General features: G+C 31.7%; 2 protein-coding genes across 3 annotated transcripts in view; one reads left to right on the forward strand and one right to left on the reverse strand.

Moving 5' to 3' along the window:
• The window catches only part of LOC124362139 (zinc finger-containing ubiquitin peptidase 1-like), a 46668-nt gene continuing 19102 nt past the window's right edge, over positions 1 to 27566 (forward strand). The window contains exons 1-4 of one of the 2 annotated variants that reach the window (XM_046816370.1): positions 1 to 281; positions 1813 to 2031; positions 19158 to 19826; positions 25642 to 25759. In XM_046816370.1, the coding sequence (XP_046672326.1) occupies positions 19164 to 19826; positions 25642 to 25759 (781 nt within the window). In that variant the 5' untranslated portion in view covers positions 1 to 281; positions 1813 to 2031; positions 19158 to 19163. Of the gene's footprint in view, positions 282 to 1812; positions 2032 to 13536; positions 13848 to 19157; positions 19827 to 25641; positions 25760 to 27566 lie in introns of those variants that run through there. The other variant, XM_046816369.1, reaches the window with a different exon arrangement.
• LOC124362141 (ATPase inhibitor A, mitochondrial-like) lies at positions 5478 to 11784 on the reverse strand. The gene is made up of 3 exons (XM_046816373.1): positions 11557 to 11784; positions 6357 to 6501; positions 5478 to 5810 (listed from the first exon to the last, which is right to left on the reverse strand). Exons 1-3 carry the CDS (start codon positions 11610 to 11612, stop codon positions 5673 to 5675), a joined length of 339 nt encoding a protein of 112 aa, XP_046672329.1. The 5' UTR covers positions 11613 to 11784; the 3' UTR covers positions 5478 to 5672.

A 27566-nucleotide genomic window follows, 5' to 3' on the forward strand; every position in this document is an offset into this window, starting at 1 on the left:
ACATTTTGTGTTCTCCTTTAAGCTGAAATTAGGAAAACCAGCCAAGCTTTATTGTTTTACACATTGTATGGAAGGATGGTCAGCTACAGAAGACAGTATAGACGAGCAGAACAGTTTTTCCCCACCTGTTGGCTTAGAAGATTTGCCACCTCTAGTTCCTAGTGAGCAGAAGCGATATTATGGTACCTTGATTGAAGAACGAGTATAATGATGGTATAATAATGCCGGTTGGAAATAATGCAAAATAAATGGTCACCATACATCATAATTTTAACAGCAAGGTAAGAAATACATCCAAAATCTTGATAATTATGTCTGGACACCTTGAAAACCCAGCCGAGGTTCAGTATGTGTCACACATTGTATGGAAGGATGGTCAGCTACAGAGACGGTATAGACGAGAGGAACAGTTTTTCCCCACCTGTGGGCTTAGAAGATTTGCCACCTCTACTTCCTAGTGAGCAGAAGCGATATTATGGTACCTTGATTGAAGAACGAGTATAATGATGGTATAATAATGCCGGCTAGAAATAATGCAAAATCAATGGTCACCATAAATCACAATTCCTTGCACATCAAGCAAAAAAAAACACCCAGTCTTAAAATTCATGTCTAGACACCTTGAAAACCCAGCCGAGGTTCAATATATGTTACACATTGTATGGAAGGATAGTCAGCTACAGAGACGGTATAGATGAGAACAGTTTTTTCCCTACCTGTGGGCTTAGAAGATTTGCCACCTCTAGTTCCTTGTGAGCAGAGGTGATATTATGGTACCATGTTTGAAGAACGAGTTTAATGATGGTATAATAATTCCGGCTGGAAATAATACAAAATCATGGGTCACCATAAATCACATTCCTTGCACATCAAGCAAAGAAATACACCCAGTCTTAAAATTCATGTCTAGACACCTTGAAAAACCAGCCAAGCCTTATTTTGTTACACTTTGAATGGAATGATGGACAGTAACAGAGAAGATATAGACAAGTTGAAAAGTTTTTCCCCACCTATGTGCTTAGAAGATTTGCCATCTCTAGTTCCTAGTGAGCAGAGGTGATATTATGGTACCTTGCTTGAAGAGCGAGTATAATGATGGTATAATAATGCCAGCTGGAATACTCATATACTCAACCTCCAAAAGTCTCCATTTAATTATGATTTAATGTACGGCTAGCTGCTTCAAAATTATCAGTCTACAAGCTGTCTCTATCTTGCATGTGACACAATACTGAGGGGTGGTGGGGTGTTCATTTTCTTCTTTACATTGTAAAACTATGTATGTATTGTAATACATGAGTAATAAAACGAATAGTATTTTTGTAATTGTTATGTTCTCAAACTAGGATCATTAATCTTAAAAACTTTGTTAAATTTACAGTATTGGTTTATTTGGGACCAAATATTTTTAATGAATTGAACAGAAAGACCCTTTAAACTATGCTTGATTTTGTTTTGTTACAGGAATAACTCATAGATTTGTATTAAACATTTTTCACAAGATATTCAGTATAAGACAACACTAAACAAACTGATTAAAAGTTATTAGTTCTCGTACAAGTATCATAGTTCATAAAGTATATTTGTGTTTCGTACATTGTATTAGAGGGTCATAATTCTGAAAAAGGGAATAACAAAGAGGACTTTCAAACAAAAAACAGCACAAAAATCTAGAACCTACATTTTTGCTGATACCCCATAATCAAAGTACACTTCAATCAGTTCCGAAAAGGACCTTTCCTGCATAGTTTCATTGCAACATCCCCCACCCCCCCTTTATTGCAATCCCTGTAACCTTATTCTCTGTTTCAGGCAATGGTTGCATATTTAAGATGACTGGACTAGGATCTAATTAGAGCAGTGGATGAGAAAATTAAATAGAAGAGACGATTCACAATGTCAATAATTTGAGATGATTTTCTTCGTTTCGAAGGCAATGTTCATGAGCTTGTAACTGCAGACATTCGAGAGATACTAATCAAAATACTCCTAGTTTTTGATAGCATGAATTGAGAGTATTCAGTTCAAAAGGTATACTCATAGTCTTTTTTTGAGGAATTAGAATGCACTCTCTATTTTTGACAGGCTTAAATTTGCCACAATATTAGCAAACACACTGGTCTAGTATTAATGTTAAACACAAATAAGAAACATTAACTCTTGTGTCAGTGTTAGTAGAAGTGTTATTTATTTGAGAAAGTAAATACTTGAGTTGTGTTTTCCACTGAGATTGTCAATGTGTAGGACACAAGAGAGGTTGTTATCTTCTGCAATGCCGAGACACTTACTTTATTTCACTGTCTTAAGGGCAAGTCCCCGACCTCCATAAGAACATAATGTTAACTTGGGAACCTATAACTCTGTAATGGTTATAGATAGAGTCCTGATTTTTTATTTTACTTATTAAATAGCTTATAATCTAGGTCTTATCATGAGGTTTTTTAAATTTGAAAAAAAAATTAAAAAGTTATAATTTTTTTATAATTTATTGTTTTTAACTAACTTTTTTATAAGTAAAAATGTTTACTGTGCCTCATTGACAAGAGATATTTATAAATTCCCATGAGGGGAACTAGGCAATAGTAAGTAGAATACTGTATATAAAAATTTGACTGGGGTAGGCCTAGTAGTTTTTGAGTTATAGGGCCCCAAAGTTAAAAAATAACAAGTTTTTTTCGGCAAATCAAGAAAAAGCAAGAAGGTAGCATATTTTGGACTCATACCTTGGTTTAATGATGGCCTGCACTGTAGGAAGGGTTTGTCTGGCGATCCTCTGCTTCTTGATACAGATCCTCCAGCTTCCATTTTGGCTAAAGTCCTTTGATTGCCTGATTTTTTTTTTAATGTCGGTAGCCCGCTTTATCTGCTTTGCGAATCCGCTGGGTGTCGAGACGTTTTAAAGCTAACCGCATATTCAGTCCTGGTTCTAGCCCAATGTGCTCTAAAACTTTCACTTTGGAGCTGTACCCATCATTGAATGATAGGACTGCCTCATAGACACCTAGCCTAAGAGCACCTAGTGTAACAAAGGTGCGTTTAGGGAGCCGAGCCCAAATGACATTATTCATAGACTCATTAGGATTTTGAGATTTTCCTTTGAGACATTTTCTGAGTAGTTCTAGGCTGCACAAAGATTTAAAAATAGGTTTGATTGCTTTCATTAGAACAGGTGAGAGGTGAAAATGCTGGCTGTGGTCATATTTAGTTTTTTCTTTGGCGGCTTTGTTATACTTACACCATGTTCTTCGGTGTCTGGGCATAAAATATGTAAAGGCGTATCGTTAGGTAGACTGAACATGACAGTACAACGCCCAAACCTGCTCGCCTCATGGCTTCCACGCTGTGTGGTATTCCTACGGATGGCTAGTCCATAGTAATATTTGGATTTGTGGATCGCCTTCCCTGTTTAGCCTACCTTTCCCAGAAAGAGATTTCCGTCAGAAAAGCTTCAAGCCTTTATTTTTCATGATAAAGTCCCTTATTCTTATCTTGTCCCCATCCTCTTCTGGACGTGTCCTACACATTCCAACTTCTGAATGGACAACATCTGGGCCATATGGTGCTTCTGCCACAACTGCTGCATAGCCATTGGAGTCACCATCTCCAAGGTACTCCACATAGCGAACACCGTATTTAGTCTCGGATCTTTTGAACATTGCAGTCGCACCTTCAGCTTCCATACCTCCACTGCTACCTACATAATTTGCCTTGCAATATTTCTAAAGTGTTGGTTTGCTTGTTCTCTGAGGGCAGTTTACAGTATTTTGACATTGAATAAATATCTATTACTTTACCCGTATCTGCTGAAGTAATTGGTGACAACGCCATTTAGCGAGGTGTGGGCCCCTCGCTTTTTGCCAGCTTCCGTCAACCGCAACACATAAGTCATTAGAATTCCATTTTCAATAACTGCTTCTGTCACTGCTCTCTTCATAGAGTTTTCACATCACACTTTCTACATGGCTGGACAAAAACTGTTCATGTTGATTGAACTTGCTGGGCGGAGCGGGTAAATTCATCATGCCGCAAAGAGTTTTGGGCAGCAGTATAGCCCTTTCCTATTACACGCAAGCCGTATACTAACCTTAGGTTTCAAGTCATAGTAGCATTGTGAACTTTTGCTTGGTGCCTCAATAGGCCTAGGCCCTAATATCTGTTGCTTTGGGACAGTTGTCAAAAGCTTTTGTCATGCCACAGCTACAGGAGAACGGAAATTTTGTACTGCGAGCCCTGCTAATGGTTTTCGACTAAATGATAGGTTGCCATGACAAAACCCTACACACTGCAACATCTTTCAAAACTGATTCTAGCTGTACAATGTTTACTATGTCATACTGTAAGGTATCAGTTGAATTATCATAGCAGGCTAGGTTAGGGCTCAATTTCTCATTGGATGTGGAAACAACTTTGGGTGTTTCTAGGCCTATCCTCTTCATTACCTGAAGTTACTACTGTTTTCTTGCTACGAACAACAGTCTTCTTCTTGTAACATAGTTTTCTTAGTTTCCTACTCTCTTCTTATTACCCATTTTTAATCTACATTCAATTACAATAAACTCCTTTACAAATAAAAACAACAGGGAAACTTGCAAATCACAAAACACAGTATTTCAAAACTTCACAATAAACCTCCAACATAAAATAATAACAACAGATGACATCTGTCATATTGCTGACAGTGTGTGATATCACTAAAACCAGACTAAAAGCAAAACAGTACCAACATAACAAAACCAATTAATATCTATTTTATAGATTGTTTGTTTACTATAAGGAGTGGTGCTCAACGCCAAACAACAGTTGCAAGCCTTTATATATATATTTTTTATATAAGGTTTAATATTATAGTAATAAGGTATATTATATACCATTTTAAAGAGAAAATTCTAAAGAATATTAATAAATAAAAAACCAAAATTCCCCCAAAAAAAAATTTTTTTTTTTCATGTCAGACTGCCCTTAAATTAATGTAATCTTGAACTGAATCACAAAAATATGAATATTATTTATAATTAGTTATTTTTAAATCTGATTTTACCAAGTATTTTTCTTTATTTCAACTATTTTTCAGGAAAAAGTATGTTTTGGTTTGGTTAAAAACGTGTTGGTTTTCATTTAGTTTATATAACATACATTAAAATAAAAATGTATATAACAATTTTGGCCAACCATTCTTACACTAAATAATTTTTTATGCTTGGAAAAGTTTCACATTTAGTATAATATACATTTTCAAATTGCAATAATGGTTATGACAATACAAGACAAAAATCTTTTGTCGACACCATCATACAATAAAAAGTATAAATAAATGTAGTAATTAGATATTATACAAAATTTTATAAAAGACTCATGCTCATATGTTAGAATGTATTTATACCAAATTCAAAAGAGTAAAAGAATAGTCTACATGTAGACTATTTAATAGTGTTACTCAGCCTTTCAATCGTTTGGGGATAAATAATTAAGATGGTACATGGTATTTAATTTAATTTTTATTTATAAGCATAAACAATTTTTAAAGAACATTTAAATGAATAAAATTGTATAAATAAAAATATAAAAAGCAAACTTTCCCTTGGTAGTAAATACTGTGTGCCTTTTAACTTAACTAATTCCTGTAATACTTAGGATGCTATCATCAATAATAATTATTGTCATTGTACGCTAACTTATTTGTTGCCTTTTTCCAAATTGTTCACACGGCTCTTATTTCTCTTAATGGCTTCTTGGTGTCTTTTGATCTGTTCTTCATGAAAAGTTATTTCATCATTCAAATCCTCCTTCAATTTCACCAGTTGTTCTCGTTGCTGAAATATAAAAATACGTTTACATTCCTGTATAAACAAACATTTGAAATGATACAATATCATAATTTTATAACCATATAGATAAAAATCTCACTTGATCATACACAAAATGTAAAACTACTTTTTACATTTTTATTAAATTGATGTTTAAGATTTATTTTTTTCCATTCTTGTAAAAAATGTTGACATTAATCAGAACAGCAATCTTATTAAATTACGTATAATGTTGGTACACTCCAGTAAAGATTCACTAACATGGAACTATCTGTTTTAAATTACATGAAATTAAAATTCAATAAATATTTGTTTTTATTTGAATATTCTTTCTAAGAAGTGGTAAGAAATAGAACCACTGAGGGATATGGAATACTTCCTAAAAGAAATGGGCATCCAAGAGCACCAACAATTTGAAAATTAACAGTCTCATAACAGTGTTCTTAAGCATTGTTGAGGTGCAGGGGAAAGTATTTTTATTTAAAATTCAGAATTGTAAGGAATGCCTTAAATTAATGTGTGATACAATATCTTAATGAGTTTTAAACTCACTTGTTTATAAAAGAACTCTTCTTCATTAGCTGCTTCCATTTTACCAAAGGCTCCACCAGCTTCCCTTATAGATCCGCCACCACCACCTCCTTTGCCTGCACCACTTCCAAGATCTCCAACTTGACTTGAATTCATTCTAAGTTGACTGAAACATTAAAGTTGCAGATATTAAAACTAAATTGAATAGTTTTTAAAAAGTAAAAAAATATTTAGTAGGTCTACTGTGATTTCAAGTCTCAAGCTATTCAATGCCGATATTTTATCTCTATGAACCGACTGTAGTAAAATACCCTTGAGTTTAAACCATAAGAACCATGTTAAATTGCATATACTTTTACACACATTTTTTGTTGAAGAATTATGACAATGGTTTCATTTTGTAAATGCAAACGCTTTTTAATTTTTTTGTAGTATGTATACATACTTTTTTAATATTAAACAAGTATAAAAATGCCAAATATTTTCTGAATGAACAATAAAAATATCTAAAACTTTTGATACCTATTAATAATTTTTTTTAAACGAGACATTACCACAATTCTACTTAAATAAAAATAAGGTTGTAAAAATCTTTCATGTTCAACATTTATTATACAGCTAAAATCAAGAGGATTGTCAGTACAACCGGGCATTAATGTCAATTTATGGTTTTATTAGGAAAATCGAACGTAGGCCTTTATCAAAGCTACATAACAAACTTAATTTTTTTGATAGTGCTTTCTCAAAGCCTCTGAATATATCAGAGCATGGCCCTAAAAAGATAACAATCTCAACAGTGCAATACAAATATGATGAAAACCGACCACTCTACACAAAATGTGAATAGCGATTTCAAACTGTAATAAGTGTTTTGTAGTTGTATTAACATTATTTTAAAATAACCAACCAATAATCAGTTAGCATAAATATGTATGTGTAACACGACCAGTAACAATGAGATTTCCTGCCACACAGCTCCACCAAGCTAATATCTAATACAATCAAGTCACCTCATAGGTGTTCAATAAACCATAGGTAGGCATTCACCTTATCTTTTCCCATTATATTTAACCGTATTGTACGTCACCTACCAATTCTCGATTACTAATATATCTGTGTATTTAAATCATGCCACTTTCTCTACCCCAATCACTAATGCAGAAACCTGCTACACCAAAATGTCTGATGGTGATTGTGTTTTTTTGCTGCTTTGTCTTTAACACTCACATCTCCATCACCCTATGGAGCCTCTTTACACAAAAATTAACTGTTCCAAGAAAAGACCGCACAGAAATGAATCTGGACGTTGCTCTCTAGCCCCTTCTCCTTGACTATGGCTTCAAACAACTAATGAGTGATAGGTACAAATTAAAACATTATGTGTAAATAACTGTACTAAAAAAAAAATCTGTATACCCTTTTTTCTTAATAAATAAATAAAACAACCTCTTTTTTACTGAAAGAGCCTTAGTCTCTGCACTTAGTTCTGAAAGAAACGGACCTGTTGTTACTATGGTTCTCAAAGTGGCAGGTTCTCAGTTTACAGACTGCTAATAATCTTAGTTAAATCTCACCCTCATTGCATCTCTTTTTCTTACTAATCATAATTTACGATCAGTAAGATAAATACCAAACCAAATATGTTATTTATTGATCATTTTCATTTTATTCAGTTAATAAGTGAATTTCCATGTCTTGTACATTTTGTATCATAGTTTTGAATTTTTCTAAGTTGGAAAATTTATAAAAAATTTCCTTATTAACATTTTGATAATCAGGTTACAAATCTGAAATCTAAATTGGATGAAATAATGAATTTAGTACTTAGTAATTTATATGAGTTAAGGTATATTGTTCACTCATGTTAGCATGTTTTGTGACTGAATGAGACATCTAACAAACTTATTTCATTTGTACTAAATAAGATGCACTAATGGTTTAGGAGTTCCCAAATAAATACATATCTGAGTTGTAATATAGATTTTTATATTACTTATTATAAAAAGAATATTTTTTTCTTAAGCTATGACCTCTTATTTAATTCTAACACTCCTATATTTGTTGCTCAATTTTAAAATTAAAAAAAATAATACAATATAAAATTTCTTGAAAATAATTTTTATTTTATTTTAAAATTAGATATTTCAGGTTTCAACAGATAAATTAAGTACATTTTCGGGCACTCATATTTTATTTTTTTATTCTTTTTTTTTAATTCATACACTTTACATTACCCAACATGCTGTTTATAGTTAAATTGCTTTAAAATATTATAATAAGAGATTTTTGTTTCTGACAGTCAACGTTACAGTTCCTACTATGAGTTTTTGTTCCTGTACATTTTGCACTTTAAAGAATACAATTTCTTTTTAAGATTATACAATTGAAGAGAAACATAAAAATAATCTTAAGTACACCCTCACACTTTTTAATATTTTTTTAATCTGAAAATTAACCATACTAAAAACCTACTATTAGACAACTTAGATCACTGTTATGAAAAATTTAGAAAATGAGATTAACTATTTTGAGATTCAAATCAGTTGTTATTTTTTCAACATTCTTATTGAACTCATCCTGCTGAATAATATGTAAATTTTAAAGTGGGGAAGATAATAACAAAAAGGCGAGTTGTTTTCCTCATGCAGAGCAAAAATCTGCTTTTCTCTGCACTACTCGTACAAAACTATTATGAGCAGCCTACACCAAAACAGTCTAATGAGACTTGAGGCGATGTTGCCATACACTGCTGACCACCAGCTGTTTCTGCTATGGCGTGGCTATGGTCATATATAGTCATGCTTTATTAACATGAGTTATTCTCTATAATTACTGTACCTACATCAATTTTATTAGTATTGAAATATGTTACGAACTGAAAGTTTGAGATGAAAACAGGTGTTGGAAAGATGAAATGACCTAAAAGTAGTAACTCAAATGATCAAATGTCAAATAAAGCAAAAATGTAATTCTCTGTTCCTGTTTATTTTGTATTGTGTGATATATCAACTTCAATTAATTAACTTTTTCTGTTTTATTTTTGTTTAAAAAAACAGAGATGTCAATCACTTTTTAATCCTTAATTTGCCCATCCTCATGGGCCACTAATCTCATCTATTCACATAAGTTATTGATAAAACGTGCTAGTCACAAACAGGATTGGAACCTGCACGATATCTAACTTAGATACAGAGTCTAATGTTTTAAACCGCACGGCAATCACTACAAGCCGAAAGGCTAGTATTTATATTACTATTGAAGCATACTACAAAATAAAAAGAGATTATTTACGTAATCGACTAAAATTAATTATTAAAAATATTGAATTTAGTTAACATGGTAATTCTCTGTCCCTGTCTACTATTTGTTATCGCATGATATAGGTAGATTCTTACATAAATTTAATATTTAGAGAACTTGAGTGTTCTGAGTTTGAACTTGGGTCACCGTATAGTAAGTGGCCACCACATCAATCATATAAGGATACCAAATTAACCATTAGAAATATCTAAACTATTGAATACAAAAACATTCTAATTAATTATAGTTCATTTACAGTTAATCATTGGCAGCTCTTTTTAACGCTATTATGACTGCCCAGCACGTTTTCTTCTACAGTAGATCAGCTGCATCAAATCTGGTGTTTATTAAGATATCCTCTCAGCTTACCAAAGAGGCTACCAAGTCGACAGTGTATACATAGGCTGGAAAGCCTTTGACAGGATAAGCCACGAGCACCTACTGGCTAAAATGTGTGCTCTGGGTGTTGATGGTGTCCAATGCTGGAATGGTTTCGTAGCTATGTAAGTAATTGCTATCTAATCAGATATAACGGAAGTGAATCTGCAGCCTTTCCTATACCATCTGGAATTCCCCCAGGGTTCTGGGTCCTATGTTGTATCATGTTTATAAATTATTTGGTTCTTGTCATCAAACACTCCCAAGATTAAATACTTCTTTAAGATGACTCTAAAATTTATGATGAAGTGACTTTTAAAATTGATTGCAGAGATCTACAATCCGACCTGAACAATTTTCTTACATTGTGCTTCGATAATAAAATGGAGCTTTATGTGTTTAAATGTACAGTGCTTTTTGCACCCGACAAGCTGGCATGATAAATTTAAACTACTCACTTGGAAGCAAACCACTCAGAGGGTTTTCAGTGGTTAAAGACCTTAGAATGATATCATTGACATTGACTCCTGATAGTCACCTGAATGCTATCAGCCGTAGGTCAAATTCAGCTCTTTTTTTTTATAAGCAGAAAATCTAAACATAGTTTTTCTCTCGGAGCCAACTATTTTATACTCTCTTGGAGTACTGTTCTCTGTTCTGGTCGCCCTTTTAATTGGGTGAGATTGATTAACTTGAGGGATTTTAAAGGAGGTTCCTCCACTGGCATGCAGCTTTGCTTCTAGTATGCTGATTTGCCTGTGGACAACATTGGCCAACTCTTTGGACTTCATCCTTAAAAGTGCCTTGACGCAGCTGAAGAGGTTGTTACTGCCTGAGTGAACTTACCTAAATTATTGGGGAGAATTGAGTTTCGGTACCTTCAGCTTTCCAGAACGTAGTTAAGTTTTTACATAGGAAATTCGGTTCAACATTTTTGTTTAAGTAGTTTAGATGATCATGAATATCAATGATTTGATTGTAGTGGTAACCATTTACTATCTTGAGGAATGTTTTTCTTATGCACTAGTAAATTAGTGTAGAGCATTAAATTTTAAATAGAAAATAATCATTAAAAGCAAATGAATCACTTCAGTAACTTTATCAAAATTTAATGTGATGGAGAGAAGACATTCAGTGATACTAGGCTATGTAAAATGATGCATAATATCAACAATTAGTAAAATATTTACACTTATAATATATTTCAAGCAGTTGCATACTGAATCAATGAATTATGCAATTTTACTCTACTTGCAATTCCCCGAAAGTTTTCGTGTTGCAGCTTAACATGCTTGTGCAACTGGATTATGACCTCCTAACAATCAATTGACCTTGTAATTGGAGATAAGCCACTTATTAATTTCATTATACCTAAGAAAATCTGATTTTCTTCTCATAATACCAAATAGTATTCAGTCGAAAAGAACTCTCGAATTTAGTGTACAAATATTTAGCTTTTAAATCAAAAATAGACCATTATGCAATCGAGTAAACAATCAAAATTTGCCGTGTCATGAGCAGAACTTTTAAATAGAACACTTACGAAAAGACAAATCCTCGTGCTAAATTAGGTCTTAACAGTCGAGTACACAGTGACATTATGATCTTAAATGTTTCTATTTCGCTTAGTGCACAGTTGGTTATAAAATTTACTTTGACGACCGGCCAATCTGACTTCACAACCTCAGCTACCTACAATACAGTTTTGATACACTTTTACAGCACGCAATACTCGTTATTACTATTGCACCTCCACAACTGAAAATTTAATAAAATCAGCTGTGCAGTGCTCATCTGAGACGCACTCTGCTGCATAGAATAATTATGTCATATGTTTACTACTCCACAGCCAACCAACTCTTTTCTATATAAAACATATCTTCAAATTAAAATAGAATACTTTCTCTAAATGTAAATATATAGCAGCTGCTTCTATATTAAAATTAGATACTCTGTACATATCGGTTAAACCTTTTTACATAAAGGTTATAGACTAAATAACGTCTGAATCGATACATGTAAATAAAAGTTTTAATGTCTAAAAGACCAAGTTTTTGTTTGATTTTCATTATAAATCTGGTACTAACTTCCTACAAAACGCTGAAATAAATAAGTCAAGTCCCGTTATTTTAGCTCAACTAGTTAGTTTGTAATTAACGTTCAAACCAGGGTATCTATACTTTTTGATGTAAGACTAGGATTATACTTGCTAATGGATATGAATATAGCGACCTAGTGCAATTGAAGCCGTGTGAGAGTTTGTATTATCCTGGATTATGTAACCATTCTAGGAAAGTTCTATAAACAAGAGTATAATAGTTAAGAAACAGATTGAAATACTCACTAATGTAGCATAAAATTCGTTTTCTAATAAACGTTCTATACTGAAAGTTCGAAGTTCGTATACCATTTTTTTATACATTAAGTCACCTTTAATTAAGCCGTTGATCCCCAGGTTAAGTGTTATCGAGGACTTCTTAGTCCTTAACTTCGCTTGGTAAAATAAGGCATTTTTACTTTACTATGCTTTTAGAAGAGGTTCAAGTTTAAATGTGACCTTTATCTAAAAATATATGTTCGCGTTTAGAATTCTGTCTTGTGTGAGTTGCATGAATACAAACATTTTATCAAGCATAATTTCATACGATAAGAAAAAATCAACATTTAAAGTGAATAAGAATGTTGAGTTTATCTCCAGTATGCCTAACTAAATTTAGCGCTACATTCTCTCGTTGAATCAAACCTTCCACCATAGCTACGTCATATTTAACAAAACAAATTTAATGGAATTAGTAACCGATTATATTAATATATAAAATATTATTGTTGTGTTATTTCAGATATTGTTAATCACTGTTATATAATTACAGTTTGAGTTATTCGTATATATGCATGAATATATATATATGGAAATGTTTGCAGTTATTTAAATATTGTTTTATTTATTTTGTGTTAGTGATATAAATGTATTATTTCAATAAATTATTCATTATTATCTATTTAATACTTTTAACATTTGTTTCACTGTTACCTATTTTTGAGTGCCATGAAACCCTATTTTTGTTAGTAGTAAATATTTTAAATAGTTATTTTTTTAAATTGATTGTTATTTAGTAATTTTAGTTCTTTGTGTTTTAAAATGCTCTAAAGCTAAGCATTGAGTCAAAGTAAAGTATTATATAAGCAACTGCCAAAAAATAATTATTGAATGATAAAACAATTATAATAGACTATTAATTTCTTATTAATAAACTAAAGAAATAGATAGCACAGATGACACCGCACGCACGTTACGGTGTATGGGTCGTGTTGCAGTTTTGTTGTTAACTTTCTATAAATAAAGGCATCCGACTTTCTTTTATACTCCATGTTTTCTGACTTTTAAAGCATTTTGTTAATGGTATTAAAACGATACATTGCCTATAATATATTATAGCTAAGGTCTTGTATCTCGATACTGAAAATGTAATTGGTTTGATGGAAACTGTCAGTTTGATGAAAAAAAAGTTAAAATGTCCTCGTCCTCTTTTAAGAAGAGATGAATTTCGAGTTTTTCACTTCCTAGGTCTAAGTCGATCTGTACTCAGACCTAGTTCAAACTGACCAGAGTAGAAAAATATTAAAAAAACCAAACTGTCAGTTTGATGGAAAAAATTAAAATGTCCTCGTCCTGTTCTCAGAGATGGATTCAAGTTTTTCACTTCCAAGTCGGTTCGGTTTTAGTAGGTGAATTTGACCATTGTTGTAGTGCGTAAAATTATTGATGATTGTTGGATTGTAATATGTTTTAATAATTTTAATGTCTCTTTAGAATGTTTAAGGGTTCTTGATAAGGTAAGCTAAAATTTTAGTAGTTTATGATTGCTTTATTTGTGATATTAGTAATTATCTTTCATATTGGTTTATTAACTAAATTGAGGTTATACTTTCTAACCTGACGGTGATATATTTAGCCTATATGTCAGATTATATTTTGTTAAAATTATTTTAAAATTAAGTTTCATGTAACTACTTCAGTTTATTATCAGTTATTGACTGCCTACTCTGTTACATTAGAGTTCTGAAAATAATTTTGTAAATCTATCTACAATGTATGTAGGGTGGAATTGAGTTAAATTGAATGCAGTACATTTCTACTCCAGTATCAACATTTGAAAACTATGCTAAGCTTATTGAATTGTAATAGTTTAAAGTTATAAGCAGTACTAAATGTCCATACCTGTCCATCAAAATTTAGCCAAAGAATGTTTTATTGTCTAGCCTATTACAGCTTTATAATAGTTTCCTATTATCAGCTGTGGTAGTTAACAAGTTAATTATAATTATGTTACCTTTGGTAATGGCGAGCTTAATGATCGGAGTGGCAAAAGATGAGTTTCATGTTATTAACCTATTACTATTATCCTCTTAACAAAACAGAAGGGTTTCAAGATGTTCTAATATAAAATAACAAAGTTATAGAACATTAAAAATGAAACTTCTTTTCTCGCACAGAGTAATTTTCATAGTTCTACTGACCTCACGTGATCTTGTTACGATTGTGAGTCAACCTTGTATTGGTTGGTGCTGATGTTGCCGTTACTCAATGTTTGGATACATAAAATACAATAATTCTGTAATCAGAGAATGTGAACCAAATAAAAGATAAAAGTTCATATCACCCTGACACAAGTGCCTTCGGCCATCAGCACAGGACTCAACGCTGATGACAATATATGAAAAACATCCGTCAAATTCTGGACGGTCTGATCACAAATACCTATGGCCATTTCTGCTAGCTAAGAAACGCGGTATCCATGGGGTTAATGGCTGACTTAGCAAATCACAATATTCACGTTATTAACGTTTTCTGCTCATCATGAGTGAGATTATAAGTTCGATGTGTAATTGCGTGTTATATTTTAATTAACCTAAGAAAATCTATTTTTATGTGATCGTTAGTTTCCACATGTAAGTACATATTACGTATATGCAAAGTTATGGTTATGTTAGTTTTGCTTATTTATTAAACTTATGTTTGTTTTGTACACAATTTATTGGTTTGTTGAAAGTTTGATTTGTATAGATTATTTTTTAAATTTATTTTTACAACACTGGAAACAAGATTAATTTGCGTTATTAACCTATTGTTGTGCTTCTGAAAAAAACAATTATATGGTGTTTTAGGATATTAAAAATATGAATTTTTGAAAATTCAAAGAGGAGCTACTTTTCTTGCAAGATAGTAGGAAGTTATTTATGTGAATTTACAATATTTTTGTGTTTTTGAAGATGCATGTCTTATAAAGCAGTAATGGCCGGAGGCATTTGTGATTAGAATTTTATTTTTTACTGATGGGTCAATCCATTTCAAATCACCCAGTCAGTGTTGCTCAAAGTTTTTAATTACCCCGATTCTTATATAATAGATTCTCTATGAGTAGACATAGACAAAACTCCAACTAAAAAAATTTACAAGCCATATTTTTGAGTGATGAGGTCAATTTAATAAAAATCGTTTGCAGGAAATTTATTTGCAAAGTTATTTTTAAAGAAATCAGAATAATTTAAAAACTAATGTGTTCAGCATGAAATGACTTTCAAAAAAACATAAGTTTAATTTTCCTATCATGCAAGAAAGTCAGTCAAACGTTTTCTCTAAAAACTCGGAAAATTATTGATGTAACAATAATTTGTTTGGTACTTTGGGATTATACCGACCACACTAGTATGAAGAACACAAAAATAGAAATTTATAGAAACAAACATGATAGAACGAAAAAACAACTCTTCAATTACAAAATTACAAACTTACAAGCATTTCCAGGTATTGTGATCGTTATTGTTGTCGCTGTTATCTTATCTTTCTCGAGAATCCTGATTACGGCAGACCGCGCGGCATCACGTGATTTGCACGGTACATAATTGCCTTTCCATTACAATTCAATTTATATTTCTGATTAGCCCCTCTAGAATTTGATATTTTACTGATAGGTACTATCTCGAGGGATGTTTTTCTTTCGTCGACATCAGCGCGGGGCAGCACCGAAGGTGCTGCCAAAGCCCGCGCTGATGATGGCCGGAGGCACTCGCATTTTGGGTGGCGGAATGTGATCAAGAATAAAAACAAGTTTTTAGTGTTTTTTTAATAAAGAGTTTAGTTTGGTAAATGTTTGTTTTTGTTGAATTTTTGTGTTTGGAGAAATGTAGAGGTAAAACACAAGTAAGTAAAACAACAACAAAGCGATGCACCAGCTGAACGGGCGGCGAGACTCTGCAATCACGTTATCTACTAGACGCTCGACTTTGACCTCTGTCTGAGGATGGGGAGGGGTTTGCGATAAGACAATTCCTGTTTTATATTGACGAAATATTGTTCTACGCTAATCTAGTAATCAGTAGAAACGAAATGTGAAATAACGATTCATGTCTGGGTGTGGTCGGTATAATCCCAAAGTACCATTTGTTTTAAGGAAAAAATCATATTTTATTGAAGGAAAAGAGACTCACTAATATCATTTTATTTCTGTGTTGAGTACTCATAATACTGTCAACAGCATAAGTTTTAGTCTTGAGAATAAACTCTTTTCTTGCACGGCCTTCCAAAACTAGCCAAAAGCATGTAAATACCAATTTTTATAGGTCAATATCTGAAAATGGACTTAAAGAAAACAAGTGATAATTTTATAAAATGTTCTTTATACTAATAAGAATACCCCACACAAAAATTATGACAGACACAACTATGTTTTGAGTCACAGAGCTGTGATTTCAATAAAAACACTACAGTATATTTTTAATACACTCGTGCAATGCTAACTAAATTAGAAACTATTAGCTTAAAATGATCTTAACTGACAAAGTTAATTGATGTGTAAATCTATAAATTATTATTTAGAGTTTAAAAAATAATTAATTTAGACTATATTTAAATACAATACTTGAGTTAAAAAAATTATGGTTGCCTGTAAAGTCGGTTTTATGGGCGAAGATTTTACGTGACAACGTCTTTTTCTCGGTAGAATATTTATTGATATGAATATTATTAAATTGCACAATAGGAACAAGGAATTGAATGAAAATAAGAATTGCACAAATTTTAACTATAGAAATATATTTTGTTTACTAAAACATTGTACATAATTTGAAATTAATTAAAATTTGTTATTGTAAATGGTAAAGTTGAATAAAACATTTACTAAAATTGGAATTTGAAATTCTTGCTAAACACAGTTAAATTCTAACTCCGCGCGTGGTGATTGGTCGGTTTAGTTCGTTTGTTTGGTCGCACTGTTATGACAGGTTAGAGGTTATAATTTGTTATTTTAAATGTTTGACTAGCAATACGCGCTGTTTCTTCTCAATCGACTGAATTACGATTGATTGCAGAGTGATTTAAACTAATAATTTACTTAACACTATCAACATTTGTCAATAGTATGACATAACCTATAAACTCAGTTTCTCAACTTTTGTGTCAATCTAACAATTAATCAATCAATCATAGTTTACGATAATGAAATATCAGTGTACAATTATTTACCTTTATTGTTGTAGTTGTTGTAAATGACGAATCTAAGCACTCCACATTTTCACGAATAAACATAGTTATCTGCTTTATCCCGTGCGGCGGACCCACATACCTGATGCTGATTAATCCAAGGTTAAGTCCACTAGTGCAATGGAGTTTATCTTGGTTAGTTCTATTTTTATTTTCCATATACGCAACATTGTACGAATAAAATTGGCTGACCGATCGTCTCAGTTTGTTTTGTGAACGATTTCTCCTCATCACTGTCCGATTGGCCGTCAGATTACATAGGTTAAAACCAAGAAAGTTGTTTTAATATTTTGGTCTCAACCAAACTTCATCTGAACTAATATTGTCATTAGTCTGCAGACGATCAGTGGCCGAATTTCCCACACACATCAGTTTTCGTTGTCTGTGCGGCATTGGTTGGACAGCGACTGGTAGAGATCTCTCTATTTCTTTTATCAACTAATCATCGAACGACTTCCCCACAAACGTGATGATCGATCTGACAATTCTAACTGTTCAAACTAAATTTTATGTGAGGGGCCTTACGTTGTCTTGTTTCATAGTCTCCATAACTACAATCCAACATACATGTTGTAACTTGAACCACAGCCTTTCATGTAATATATTTCTGTTGTAGATGTGTTTCCGTAATGACATGATTCTATCCTTGTATTATCTAACACAAAACATTTAAGAACCAATAATTGATTATGTTAATTATGCCTGTTCCTGGGACAACTGTGGAAGGTACTGCTCAATACAGGTGTCTAATTATTCTACAGATAGCGAATAAATCGCACTTCGACGGTAACTTCCATTGCAGATAACTTTCGGATTCTACGATACTTTCGCAGGACTGTAACTATAGCTTCCACCTACAATGAAAACATGGAAAAGCTTGGATTATGCGTGAATTTTATAAGCTCCATGGAATCTATACTAGGGATGGATCAATTACAATACAATACAATTAGGGATGGTATCGATACTCAATATCACAGCACTGAATTTCAAATCCAAACCAGTCTTCGCAGACGACAGCCGTTAGTACGCAAATTCTGATTGCTACCATGTGTTATTGTAGTACTTTCTATATACAATGATTTAGTTACACAAACAAATTACTGTAGTTAAAAAAAAAAAATAGTATTTTGGTTATAACTTATACATTCTAAAATTTTTTGGCACATCATTGCTAGTTTCCTGCATCAAAAAATTCATGGTAAAACTTACACCTATGGTTAGAGTTTAGGTGTAAGTTTCTTTAGTTTATTTTTTGTTTGTACGGCCTTGTGTACCGGCAAACTTGTCTATTATACTGAAAGTTTGTGCACCGCAGACATTTCCTACAAATATAGCTTGCGACGAGAAACCGTTACCCATGCACTCGGCGCAAGGGTTAAATACGGTATTACAGTTGTCTGTATTTGGTTTGAAAATTGACTAGAGAATTCAAAATTTGGACCGGGATTAAAAAAAAATTTAGTAGCCACCCTGTAATTAATCCTTTTTCCTAATAAAATCATATGTAGTTTAACAAATAATGTACCAGCATTATAATATTTTATTAAATTCTAAATTGCATTTGATACCAATTCGTTAACAAATAATGATTATTGTTTCAGATTGTAATGGCTGCAAAAATGCCTGAACTAAACTACTCGTGTGAGATCTGCGGAGCCGATGGGTTGAGTGATGAGGAGATGAGAGTTCACATAGTGATGTGTCATCTAAAAGGTGCAGCATCCTGTCCCTTTTGTGACCTAGAAGACGTTACCGCAGAAGAAATGCTCACTCATGTGAACACAGCTCATCTTGATTATTTAACACCTGAACAGGAACTTTTGACATTCATTGATGACGATGAGGATTCGGAGAGACATGAGGAGATGTTGAATTGGAGTATGACTGTGAAACCTCATAATGGTCTACCTAATAACATCAATAACAATAACAATTCTTATTGTAATTTGAAGTCACTAGATGATGAAGGGGCGTCTGGTTGGTCGCCCAGAAGGTCCCAGCTAGCATTAAATCTCTCGAGCAGTTCGACTGCGTCATTGATGACTCCGGGACTACAGAAGTGCCCGATGTGTACATATAGTAATGAAAATACATCTCAGTTAGAAGAGCATATCAATAGACAACATTTTGATCTTACTAGTCCGTCTTTTCCTGTGGAAACACCTTCTGGATTTTATAGTTGTCCGCTTTGTGCACAGAATTTCTTCAATGCATCCGATCTTGAGCTTCATGTTAATATAGAGCATAAAGATATTTTAAGCCCTGGGAAGGTAAGATATATCATACCAAATTTAGCTATCTAAAAGGTAAGATAGACAAATTGAATATGAAAATTTGTTGTATCTTCAATGGATTTTAAAATATAAATAACAATGTAATCCAAAACGGCAATTAATAATTATTTTATTAGTAAACATTTTAAAATTATACTATTAGCCATAGTGAAACATTATAAAGTAGACTGTAATTTTTCTTATTATGGTTGTAAAATTTTAGACTTCTTATTAACATAAAAGTAAATGTAAGAATAAAGCCTGTAATGATGTCCTGAAGTCGTAAATAGATTGTATTTTCTGTTACAGCATTTTAATAATATTTTGAATGAATTACAGTTTAATATGTTTTATTAAAGACATTAAGTGTACAGTACTACTAACAGTAGAGTCAGCGACTAAGTTTATTTTTCCAAAAATTATTTTATAGTGTGCATTTTGTTTTGGGTGAAGAAAAACAATTTCTACATCTAAAACTGTATCTTTATGTATTCTTTAAGACGCCACTTCTCTACCAGAATATATATATATATATATATATTTTTATTTCATGTTAATGTGTTTTGAATGCATACTTTATATTCAATTTTAATACACTACTCTAAATTTATAATTGTTTAAGACTTAATTAATAAAATAAAATTAAAATACATTACTGGAACAATGTTTTGATGTTATGTAATTAGTACATTACTATTCCATATCACATATCCAGTGTAAATGGCTCTCAAATATTTTAAAGAATTGACTAATACTAGGGCGGAATGAAAAGTTTTAGGCCTAAAGTAGAAAATAATACAGTTTTGACCAAAGTATAACTTATTTTCCTACAAAATCTCCCTTCAAGGTTATGTGCTTATTCTACAATATTCCAATACTCACATCCCTTTTTTGTTGAAGTTTTCGCCCAAGCCTGAAAGTATTTGGTCCTTCAATTACCTCAGCATCTAACCAATATGTTTTTTCTACTGTGGAATTTTTTTAAGGTTTTGAAGATATGGAAATTTAAAGGGATAAAATCAGGAGAATAGGGTTCATGCAGCACGAATTTTTGTCATCGCTAAGATAGCCTTGTGGTTGGGGGCATTGTCTTGGGAAAAGAGTTATTTCTTCTTGCTATGTCCAAAGACTTGACATGGGCGTGGTAATTTTAAATCAATATCAAATGCTATGTTTGTTTTTGTTCCTGACAAATATTGCATGTTTTGTGAGCATCGAAATACAAGTGAGTGGTTATATCTTCCATTCGCTTCTTAGTTCATTAGTTGTAAATGGCGATGAGAATTCATTGATTGAGATTTTTTTACATCAATAATAGCTTGCTTTGAAAACCAAAACAAGCTAACGATTCAGATTTTGTTGAAACAAAGAAAGGTGGATTGTAAACCTTCAACATCAATTCCTCATTTTGAAAAATTCACATCAACAGATAAGTGGAATTCTTACTGTCTTCGTTTGGAACATTTCATTGCAGTGCTTGTAATGTTGAGACTGAAGATACAAAAAATGTGCTTTCTTTTTGTCTTGTTGGTTCTCAAATATTCAATTCACTTCAGAACCTCTTTGATGTTATGGATTTGGTAACCATTGGTTTGAGGACGCAGCTAAGAAACTACTATAAATCATGTGTTCATGTTCTGGCCTCAAGGAACAAAGTCATCTATGAAGCATGGTTAAAGATATTTGGATGTGTAAACAATCAGAGATGTATAGTTTTGCTTAAAATTTACACATTACAATTGACAAACCTATTGTTGCAAGAGTTACTGACTATTGATATGAATTGTGAGACTACACAAGCCGCTAGGCAGATTATTGTGGTTGATGATGTTGAATTCTTGATTCTAAAAAGGTTCATAATAATATCTAGAAGAATGAAAATCATTTCTCTTGCAAGAAATCCTTTGTAACCTGGCTAGCTCAAATAATACTCGGCACACATCTGCTTATCAACATGCTTTATGGACCAATAGTGACCTACTTCAAACCCTTTTGTCAAGCCAAATAAACAGGTTTTGTATAAAATTTTGGAAAAAATCCATCGTGTTACAAAGTTGACCTTAGAGAGACTTTCATTTCTTTAATGGCAAGCTGCTGCTCATGGTTAAAGTTTCCTGTTTACTTTCTTTTTACTTTCCTTTACTTACTTAATCTTGGAATTAAATGTGTATTATGACATAGCACTTCTTTGTACAACCTGGTGGTTTCCTTTGATTTTCTACTGCGAACTATCTACAAGTTGTGTAGTATTCAGCATTTATGGTCATGCCCTTTCAAAATGATCCACCAGTAGATGCCTTTGGCATCCCAGACAACTGTGGCTAATACTGTTTCTTGGGTTTCTCACTTGCCTGTCCACTGTTTCGATTCTTGTTTTATTACAGAAGTGGTGAATCCAGGTTTCATCAACTATGATAAACCGGTGCAAAAATTCTGTTGTATTTGAATTATAAAGCATCAAGTAATGTGATGATGAAACATACTCCAGTCAGCTAACTTGGTACCCACATTACTGACCAATTTCCCATTCCCAACATAAGATCCCCCAATTACATAAGATTCCCAATCAGTTAAGATGTGATGCAGTATCTCTTTTTACATGCCAGCAATCTATGCTATTTGATTCAATTTCAACTTGCGGCCGTTATTGATGATTTTATGAACTTTGTTTAATAAACTTTTTCCATTAGTTGATGCAAAAATGATCTGGTCTTCCTAAACATTCAGCACCTTCAATGTTTGTATAACTACATTTGAAATCCGCAATCCTGGTTTTTATAGTCCTGAAGAAAGAGGCAGAATGACCTACTTCAGTAGTAGATGCCTCTTGATGCAAACATCACTGCTATTACTTGAGTTTTTACCATATTTTAAAGAAATCGAACTTGAAATAAAAAATAATCAAAGAATTAGAATAACAAAGTCAGCTGTCTCTAACAGTCAGAAAATATTAGACAAAGATCAGATAGAAAGCTTACATGACCGGATTGGTGACAACAGTGGTGGAACATCATGTCAAGGCCTGAAACCTTTCATCCCACCCATATATAATTTGTTTTGTATACTAAAACAATTCAAATTCTGATTTGGCATAAAATAATGAACAGTTTGAAAATAAAACAAATGTCATAAAGTTTTCATACTTTTGATTTTTTATTATTTTTTATCAATATTTAGACAATCCTTAAAATTAGGTTTTAGGTATTAGTAATGCAAGTTTTTATTGTAGTCTAGTGCTTACCTTAATCCTGAATTTTGTTATTCATCATTATAACATGCACTAAGTTTAGTTAATACTGAACTTACAAAAAATTTACTTAAAACTCAACACAAGAAACTTTTTTATCAGTTGTGTAATATTTAGCTTAACCTATATTGAATGGAAGGTATATTGTTTGACTTTGTGAAAAAAAATTGATAAAACAGCCTTTGTTCATTAAATAAAAGATTAGGCTTGACCCTTTCCACTCTGACTTTGTGGGACATGTTTACTTTGTGAAAAGTATTCATTTAATTTTGAGGGTTGATTCTGTTTCTTATATAAAGAAGAGATTGGCATAAAATGAATAAAAATAATTGTGCTATTAGTCAAGAAGCTGAGGGCCAATTTGAATTACATACACACAACCTAGTCTTTATATAAAATTAATAGAGACATTTCTTGTTAGAAAGAAATTGGTAAATTAGCTGTGCTAATTTTGGTGGCAGTAGATTTTGAAGGGCATCAAAAGGGTTAAAAATTAATAACTTTTATCATGAATTGTATATTTTTAGTGCTACATACCTTAAACAACCATCATACATCATATGATATATATATATATATATATATATATATATATATATATATATTTATCACTTGCCATTTTCAATAAAATAATTTGTTTTTACATAGTCTATCATCGATGATTTATAATTTACCCATGTTACTAACGTTTTTAACTGTGCCAACTGAAAAACATGATTTGTGAAAAATATTGTTTAGTATTTTTAATTTTTCCAATGCGCTTCCATTTTGGCCTCCACCAAAACTAGCATGGCTAACAATCAATTTTCTTTCTTAAGAGAAATTAAGATGTGTGTATTACAAGTAAGAATACAAATCTTTTCTCTTTGTATAAACAACATTAAGTAGTTTACAAAACTTTAAGGAACAATTACATATTTATTGAAAAATTCTTTTATTAGTTCTGATACCAACTCATTGATAACAGAATTAAATACTGGATTTCTGTTGTTTAGTATCAGCATATTTGTGTTAGAACTGACGGGAAATTATCAAGAACAGAGAGCTGATTAAGTTGACAGGGTTTACTCAAGTAGTCAGACAATGTACTTTGATTAGATTTAGTTATATTTATTTAGTAATAAAACCATGTTCAAGTGCTTCTTAAACAATCTAGTTTATTGAGTTGTGAGAAAGGGTCTAATTAGTCATTAGACTTCATTTGTCTGATGTGAATAGTACAACCTCAGCTCCTGAGTGGAAAGGGTTAAGAATTTGAAAACATAACAGAACAATAAAACTGTAAGTGTAAAAAGTAAATTACTTTTTTTTCTATATGTCAAATATTTACAGAGAGAATATCATTATTTTTATAAAATGTAACTTTCCTTTATTTTAAATATAGTAGTTATTGATTTAAACATTTTCTTAATTTTTTATCTTAGAGTGTTAAGAAATTAATTCTTATTTTAATATTTCAAGAATTCTAAAAACAAGTGATCTCTTAATTGTATCAGTATTATTTATAGATAAAATTTATAAAAGTGACATGATTAGTGATCCAAGCTCAGACCTTAACGTCTTTGGGTAGCTTCTTGTAAGATCATTCCCAGCTTTAGATGCATCTAGATGTTCAATAATGGTTCAGAAAACTATCAAAATGTGAATTTTATAGTGAAAATTGAAATTGAAATCCGTATTACTAATTATCTAACTGAGATTTGAGATCAATTACTATTGGATTATAAAACTAAATCCATTGCCTGTGTTTAACCAATCTTGTGTACGAGGGCTGTTTTTAACGTCCGATCTAACTCCATGACGGCCAACACGTGGTAGGTTTACAGTGTGCACTGTAGGATCAATTGAGGGAATTTCAAAGCTAAAGCCATTCGGCGATTTTAATACTTCTGGAAATTCCTAAGCACTTTGTCAGTATTTTCAACAAGACTGTAGCGACAGACTTGAGTCCTTGACCTCCTTCATCATGCACATCAATTCAGCCATTTTTAAACTTTCTATATCGTTCATGTGCAACACCATCACTCATAGGCATATTCTCCAATGGATTTCTGGTACATTATTCCTTTCTGTTTGCAAGAAACGAATAGCATTGTTCAATTCAAGTTTGGTAGGAGAATCAATAGAAGCGGGCATGTTTATGTAACTAACTATAGCTCAGTGCAAAATAGCTAGCTACTTGAACTTGGCAATGACAGGAAAAATGCGCAATCAATTACTATGCACATTGTGGACCTGACACATTTCTGGCCATCATGGCGTGAGATCAGAGCGTGAAAAAAAAACTTCTATTGTATTTAACTTGTTTGGATTTCAAGCACAAATCTTCCAGCGCGGTAAAGTCACTGTGCACTGCTTGTTGTTGTGATTGCAGCAAAAACTATTGGGTAATTTAATTTATTTACAAAATGTACACCAACATACCCTTAAATCTATTTTAAAAGTGTGTTGAAAAATATGGTGTTTTAAATTTTATTAATGTTAAAAAACTTTAAGGACTAATAATTTAACAAGTGCAAAATAGTTTTTTTTGAGGAGTGTTGCCTATTTAGATGAACTTTACAGGTGAACTCTGACATTTCTGTTGAAAAGGCAACTGAAATGTGCCCCATTTGTTGTATGACGAATTTCAAATCTACAGAAGATTTAGGGGCACATATTGAAGACCACTTTAACCAAAAAGGTACTTCCAAGTATTTCATCCTCGTTCAAATTTTAAATTATAGTAGAGGGCAAAGCACTGTTAACATTTTATTTTCCTGTAGCAGGTTACCTGGTTTGCTCCTTTTTCATTTGTATGCACTGAAATGTGTTGTCCAATTTTAATGTTACGTTTGCTGTCTTCATGTTTGCTTTTTATCTTTTACCATTTCAAAATATATTTTAACATTCACCTTATACCTTCTTCAGAAATCTTGTTAACTAAATTAGTGTACATAATAAAAGTGAGTTATACGTGTTTCAAATATTCTGAGAGAAATGGTATGAGTAAAATATATATGGCAGGAGAAAATAAAATAGTGTTACTAAAAGTTTTATGCAAACAATTTGTTTATTCCATTTACACGCTAACTACTATTGAAAGTAATAATTTAAATAAAGTTTGGTTTGTGCGTGTTTTCTTTTCTAAATTTAAACACATAATATACAAAAAATACATTAACATGCTTGAATGTAGACATTTTTAAGCCCTAACAGAATAATATGGACATCTTCAAACAACCTAAGTATTACAGATTATTTAGGAATATTATTTTTTACTACATTTGTTTATGTAAGCCTCCTTGAAGAACAAATTTTACATTTACAAGATTTAATGTAAAATGGTTTTCAATTTAAAATTTACATTTACGCAAAACCACAACTTGTAGAATGTAAGTTATTAGTAATGAGTTAGCCTTATTGTCCACGCTATTCTTAAAAATAAAATGAACCAAGATTGGCTTATTGTTGTATGGATAATTAAACAAATACTTATATAAAAAACAGTCCTAGATAATTGGAAATTAAGTAATTACCATAGATTACAAACTAGGGTTTCAACAGTGATAATTTGATATATTCTTTATTGGTGTGTAAAAATACAAAAAATTAAAACCCTTTAAAAATTCTGCGTATATTATTTTTAAACTCGCATCCTTTGTGTAAGGTTTACAGATAAATACTACCATTAAGTTCAAGTTACATGATAATGTATACAATTACAACCACATAAATATTTTCAAAACATTTTCATTTTCTTTATATGTTGTATTATAAAGAGAGGTACAGAAATGAGCAAGGATATTTGTACTCAATTTCATTAAATAAATTAAAGATAAAATTTTAATTTAACTCTGAGGACAAACATGGTTTAAAGTGATTTTTTGACAATATCAAAAATATTTATTGTCCTATAAAAAGGGATATGCAAAAAATACCACTGCAAAACTAGCTGTTTTGCAGACAGTTTTAAAAACCATAACTAGGTTATATTTATCTCAGTTCTTTGTTTTTTCACTTACATGTCAGGAAATAAACATACTATATGGCAAAAAATACTGATGGGCATACTAGTTTTTGTTTTAAACAAGTAAAGAAAGTTTTAAAATACTGATATAGTTTGAAAGTTTCTTAGATGTAAACAAAAAATAATTTAGCACTGAAAAACCCGGTTATTTGGTTTACAATTTTGTTTTGGACAAAATACAAATTTTAATTACATTAGATTCATAAATAAAAAAGCTATGATAGTGAAAATGTTACACACACACTGGGGAAATAGTAAGTAAAGATAAAGTAAGGGAATTACAGGAAATTTTTATACAAAGAAAGTAAATAATTTTAAAAAAAGTTATTTACACACAAAACAGTACAGTGACATAATTACTTATGAGTACATTTTCTTTTATTAAAGTTGGAAATTTTTTGTGATCCATGACAACATCAACCTAAGCGGGTGGTTTGAAGTACGAAAATAAACAAGCAATGCAAGTTGACAGATGTTGCTT

The sequence above is a fragment of the Homalodisca vitripennis genome, chromosome 5, assembly GCF_021130785.1.
Source record: "Homalodisca vitripennis isolate AUS2020 chromosome 5, UT_GWSS_2.1, whole genome shotgun sequence".
Taxonomy (NCBI): Eukaryota; Metazoa; Arthropoda; class Insecta; order Hemiptera; family Cicadellidae; genus Homalodisca; species Homalodisca vitripennis.

Coding starts and splice junctions, on each gene's coding strand:
- LOC124362141 (XM_046816373.1), bottom strand. CDS start 11,612: ATGTCACTGTGTACTCGACTGTTAAGACCTAATTTAGCACGAGGATTT. Junction 6,502..11,556: donor GCACGAGGATTTGTCTTTTC/GTAAGTGTTCTA, acceptor TTAATGTTTCAG/TCAACTTAGAATGAATTCAA. Junction 5,811..6,356: donor AAGAGTTCTTTTATAAACAA/GTGAGTTTAAAA, acceptor TTTATATTTCAG/CAACGAGAACAACTGGTGAA.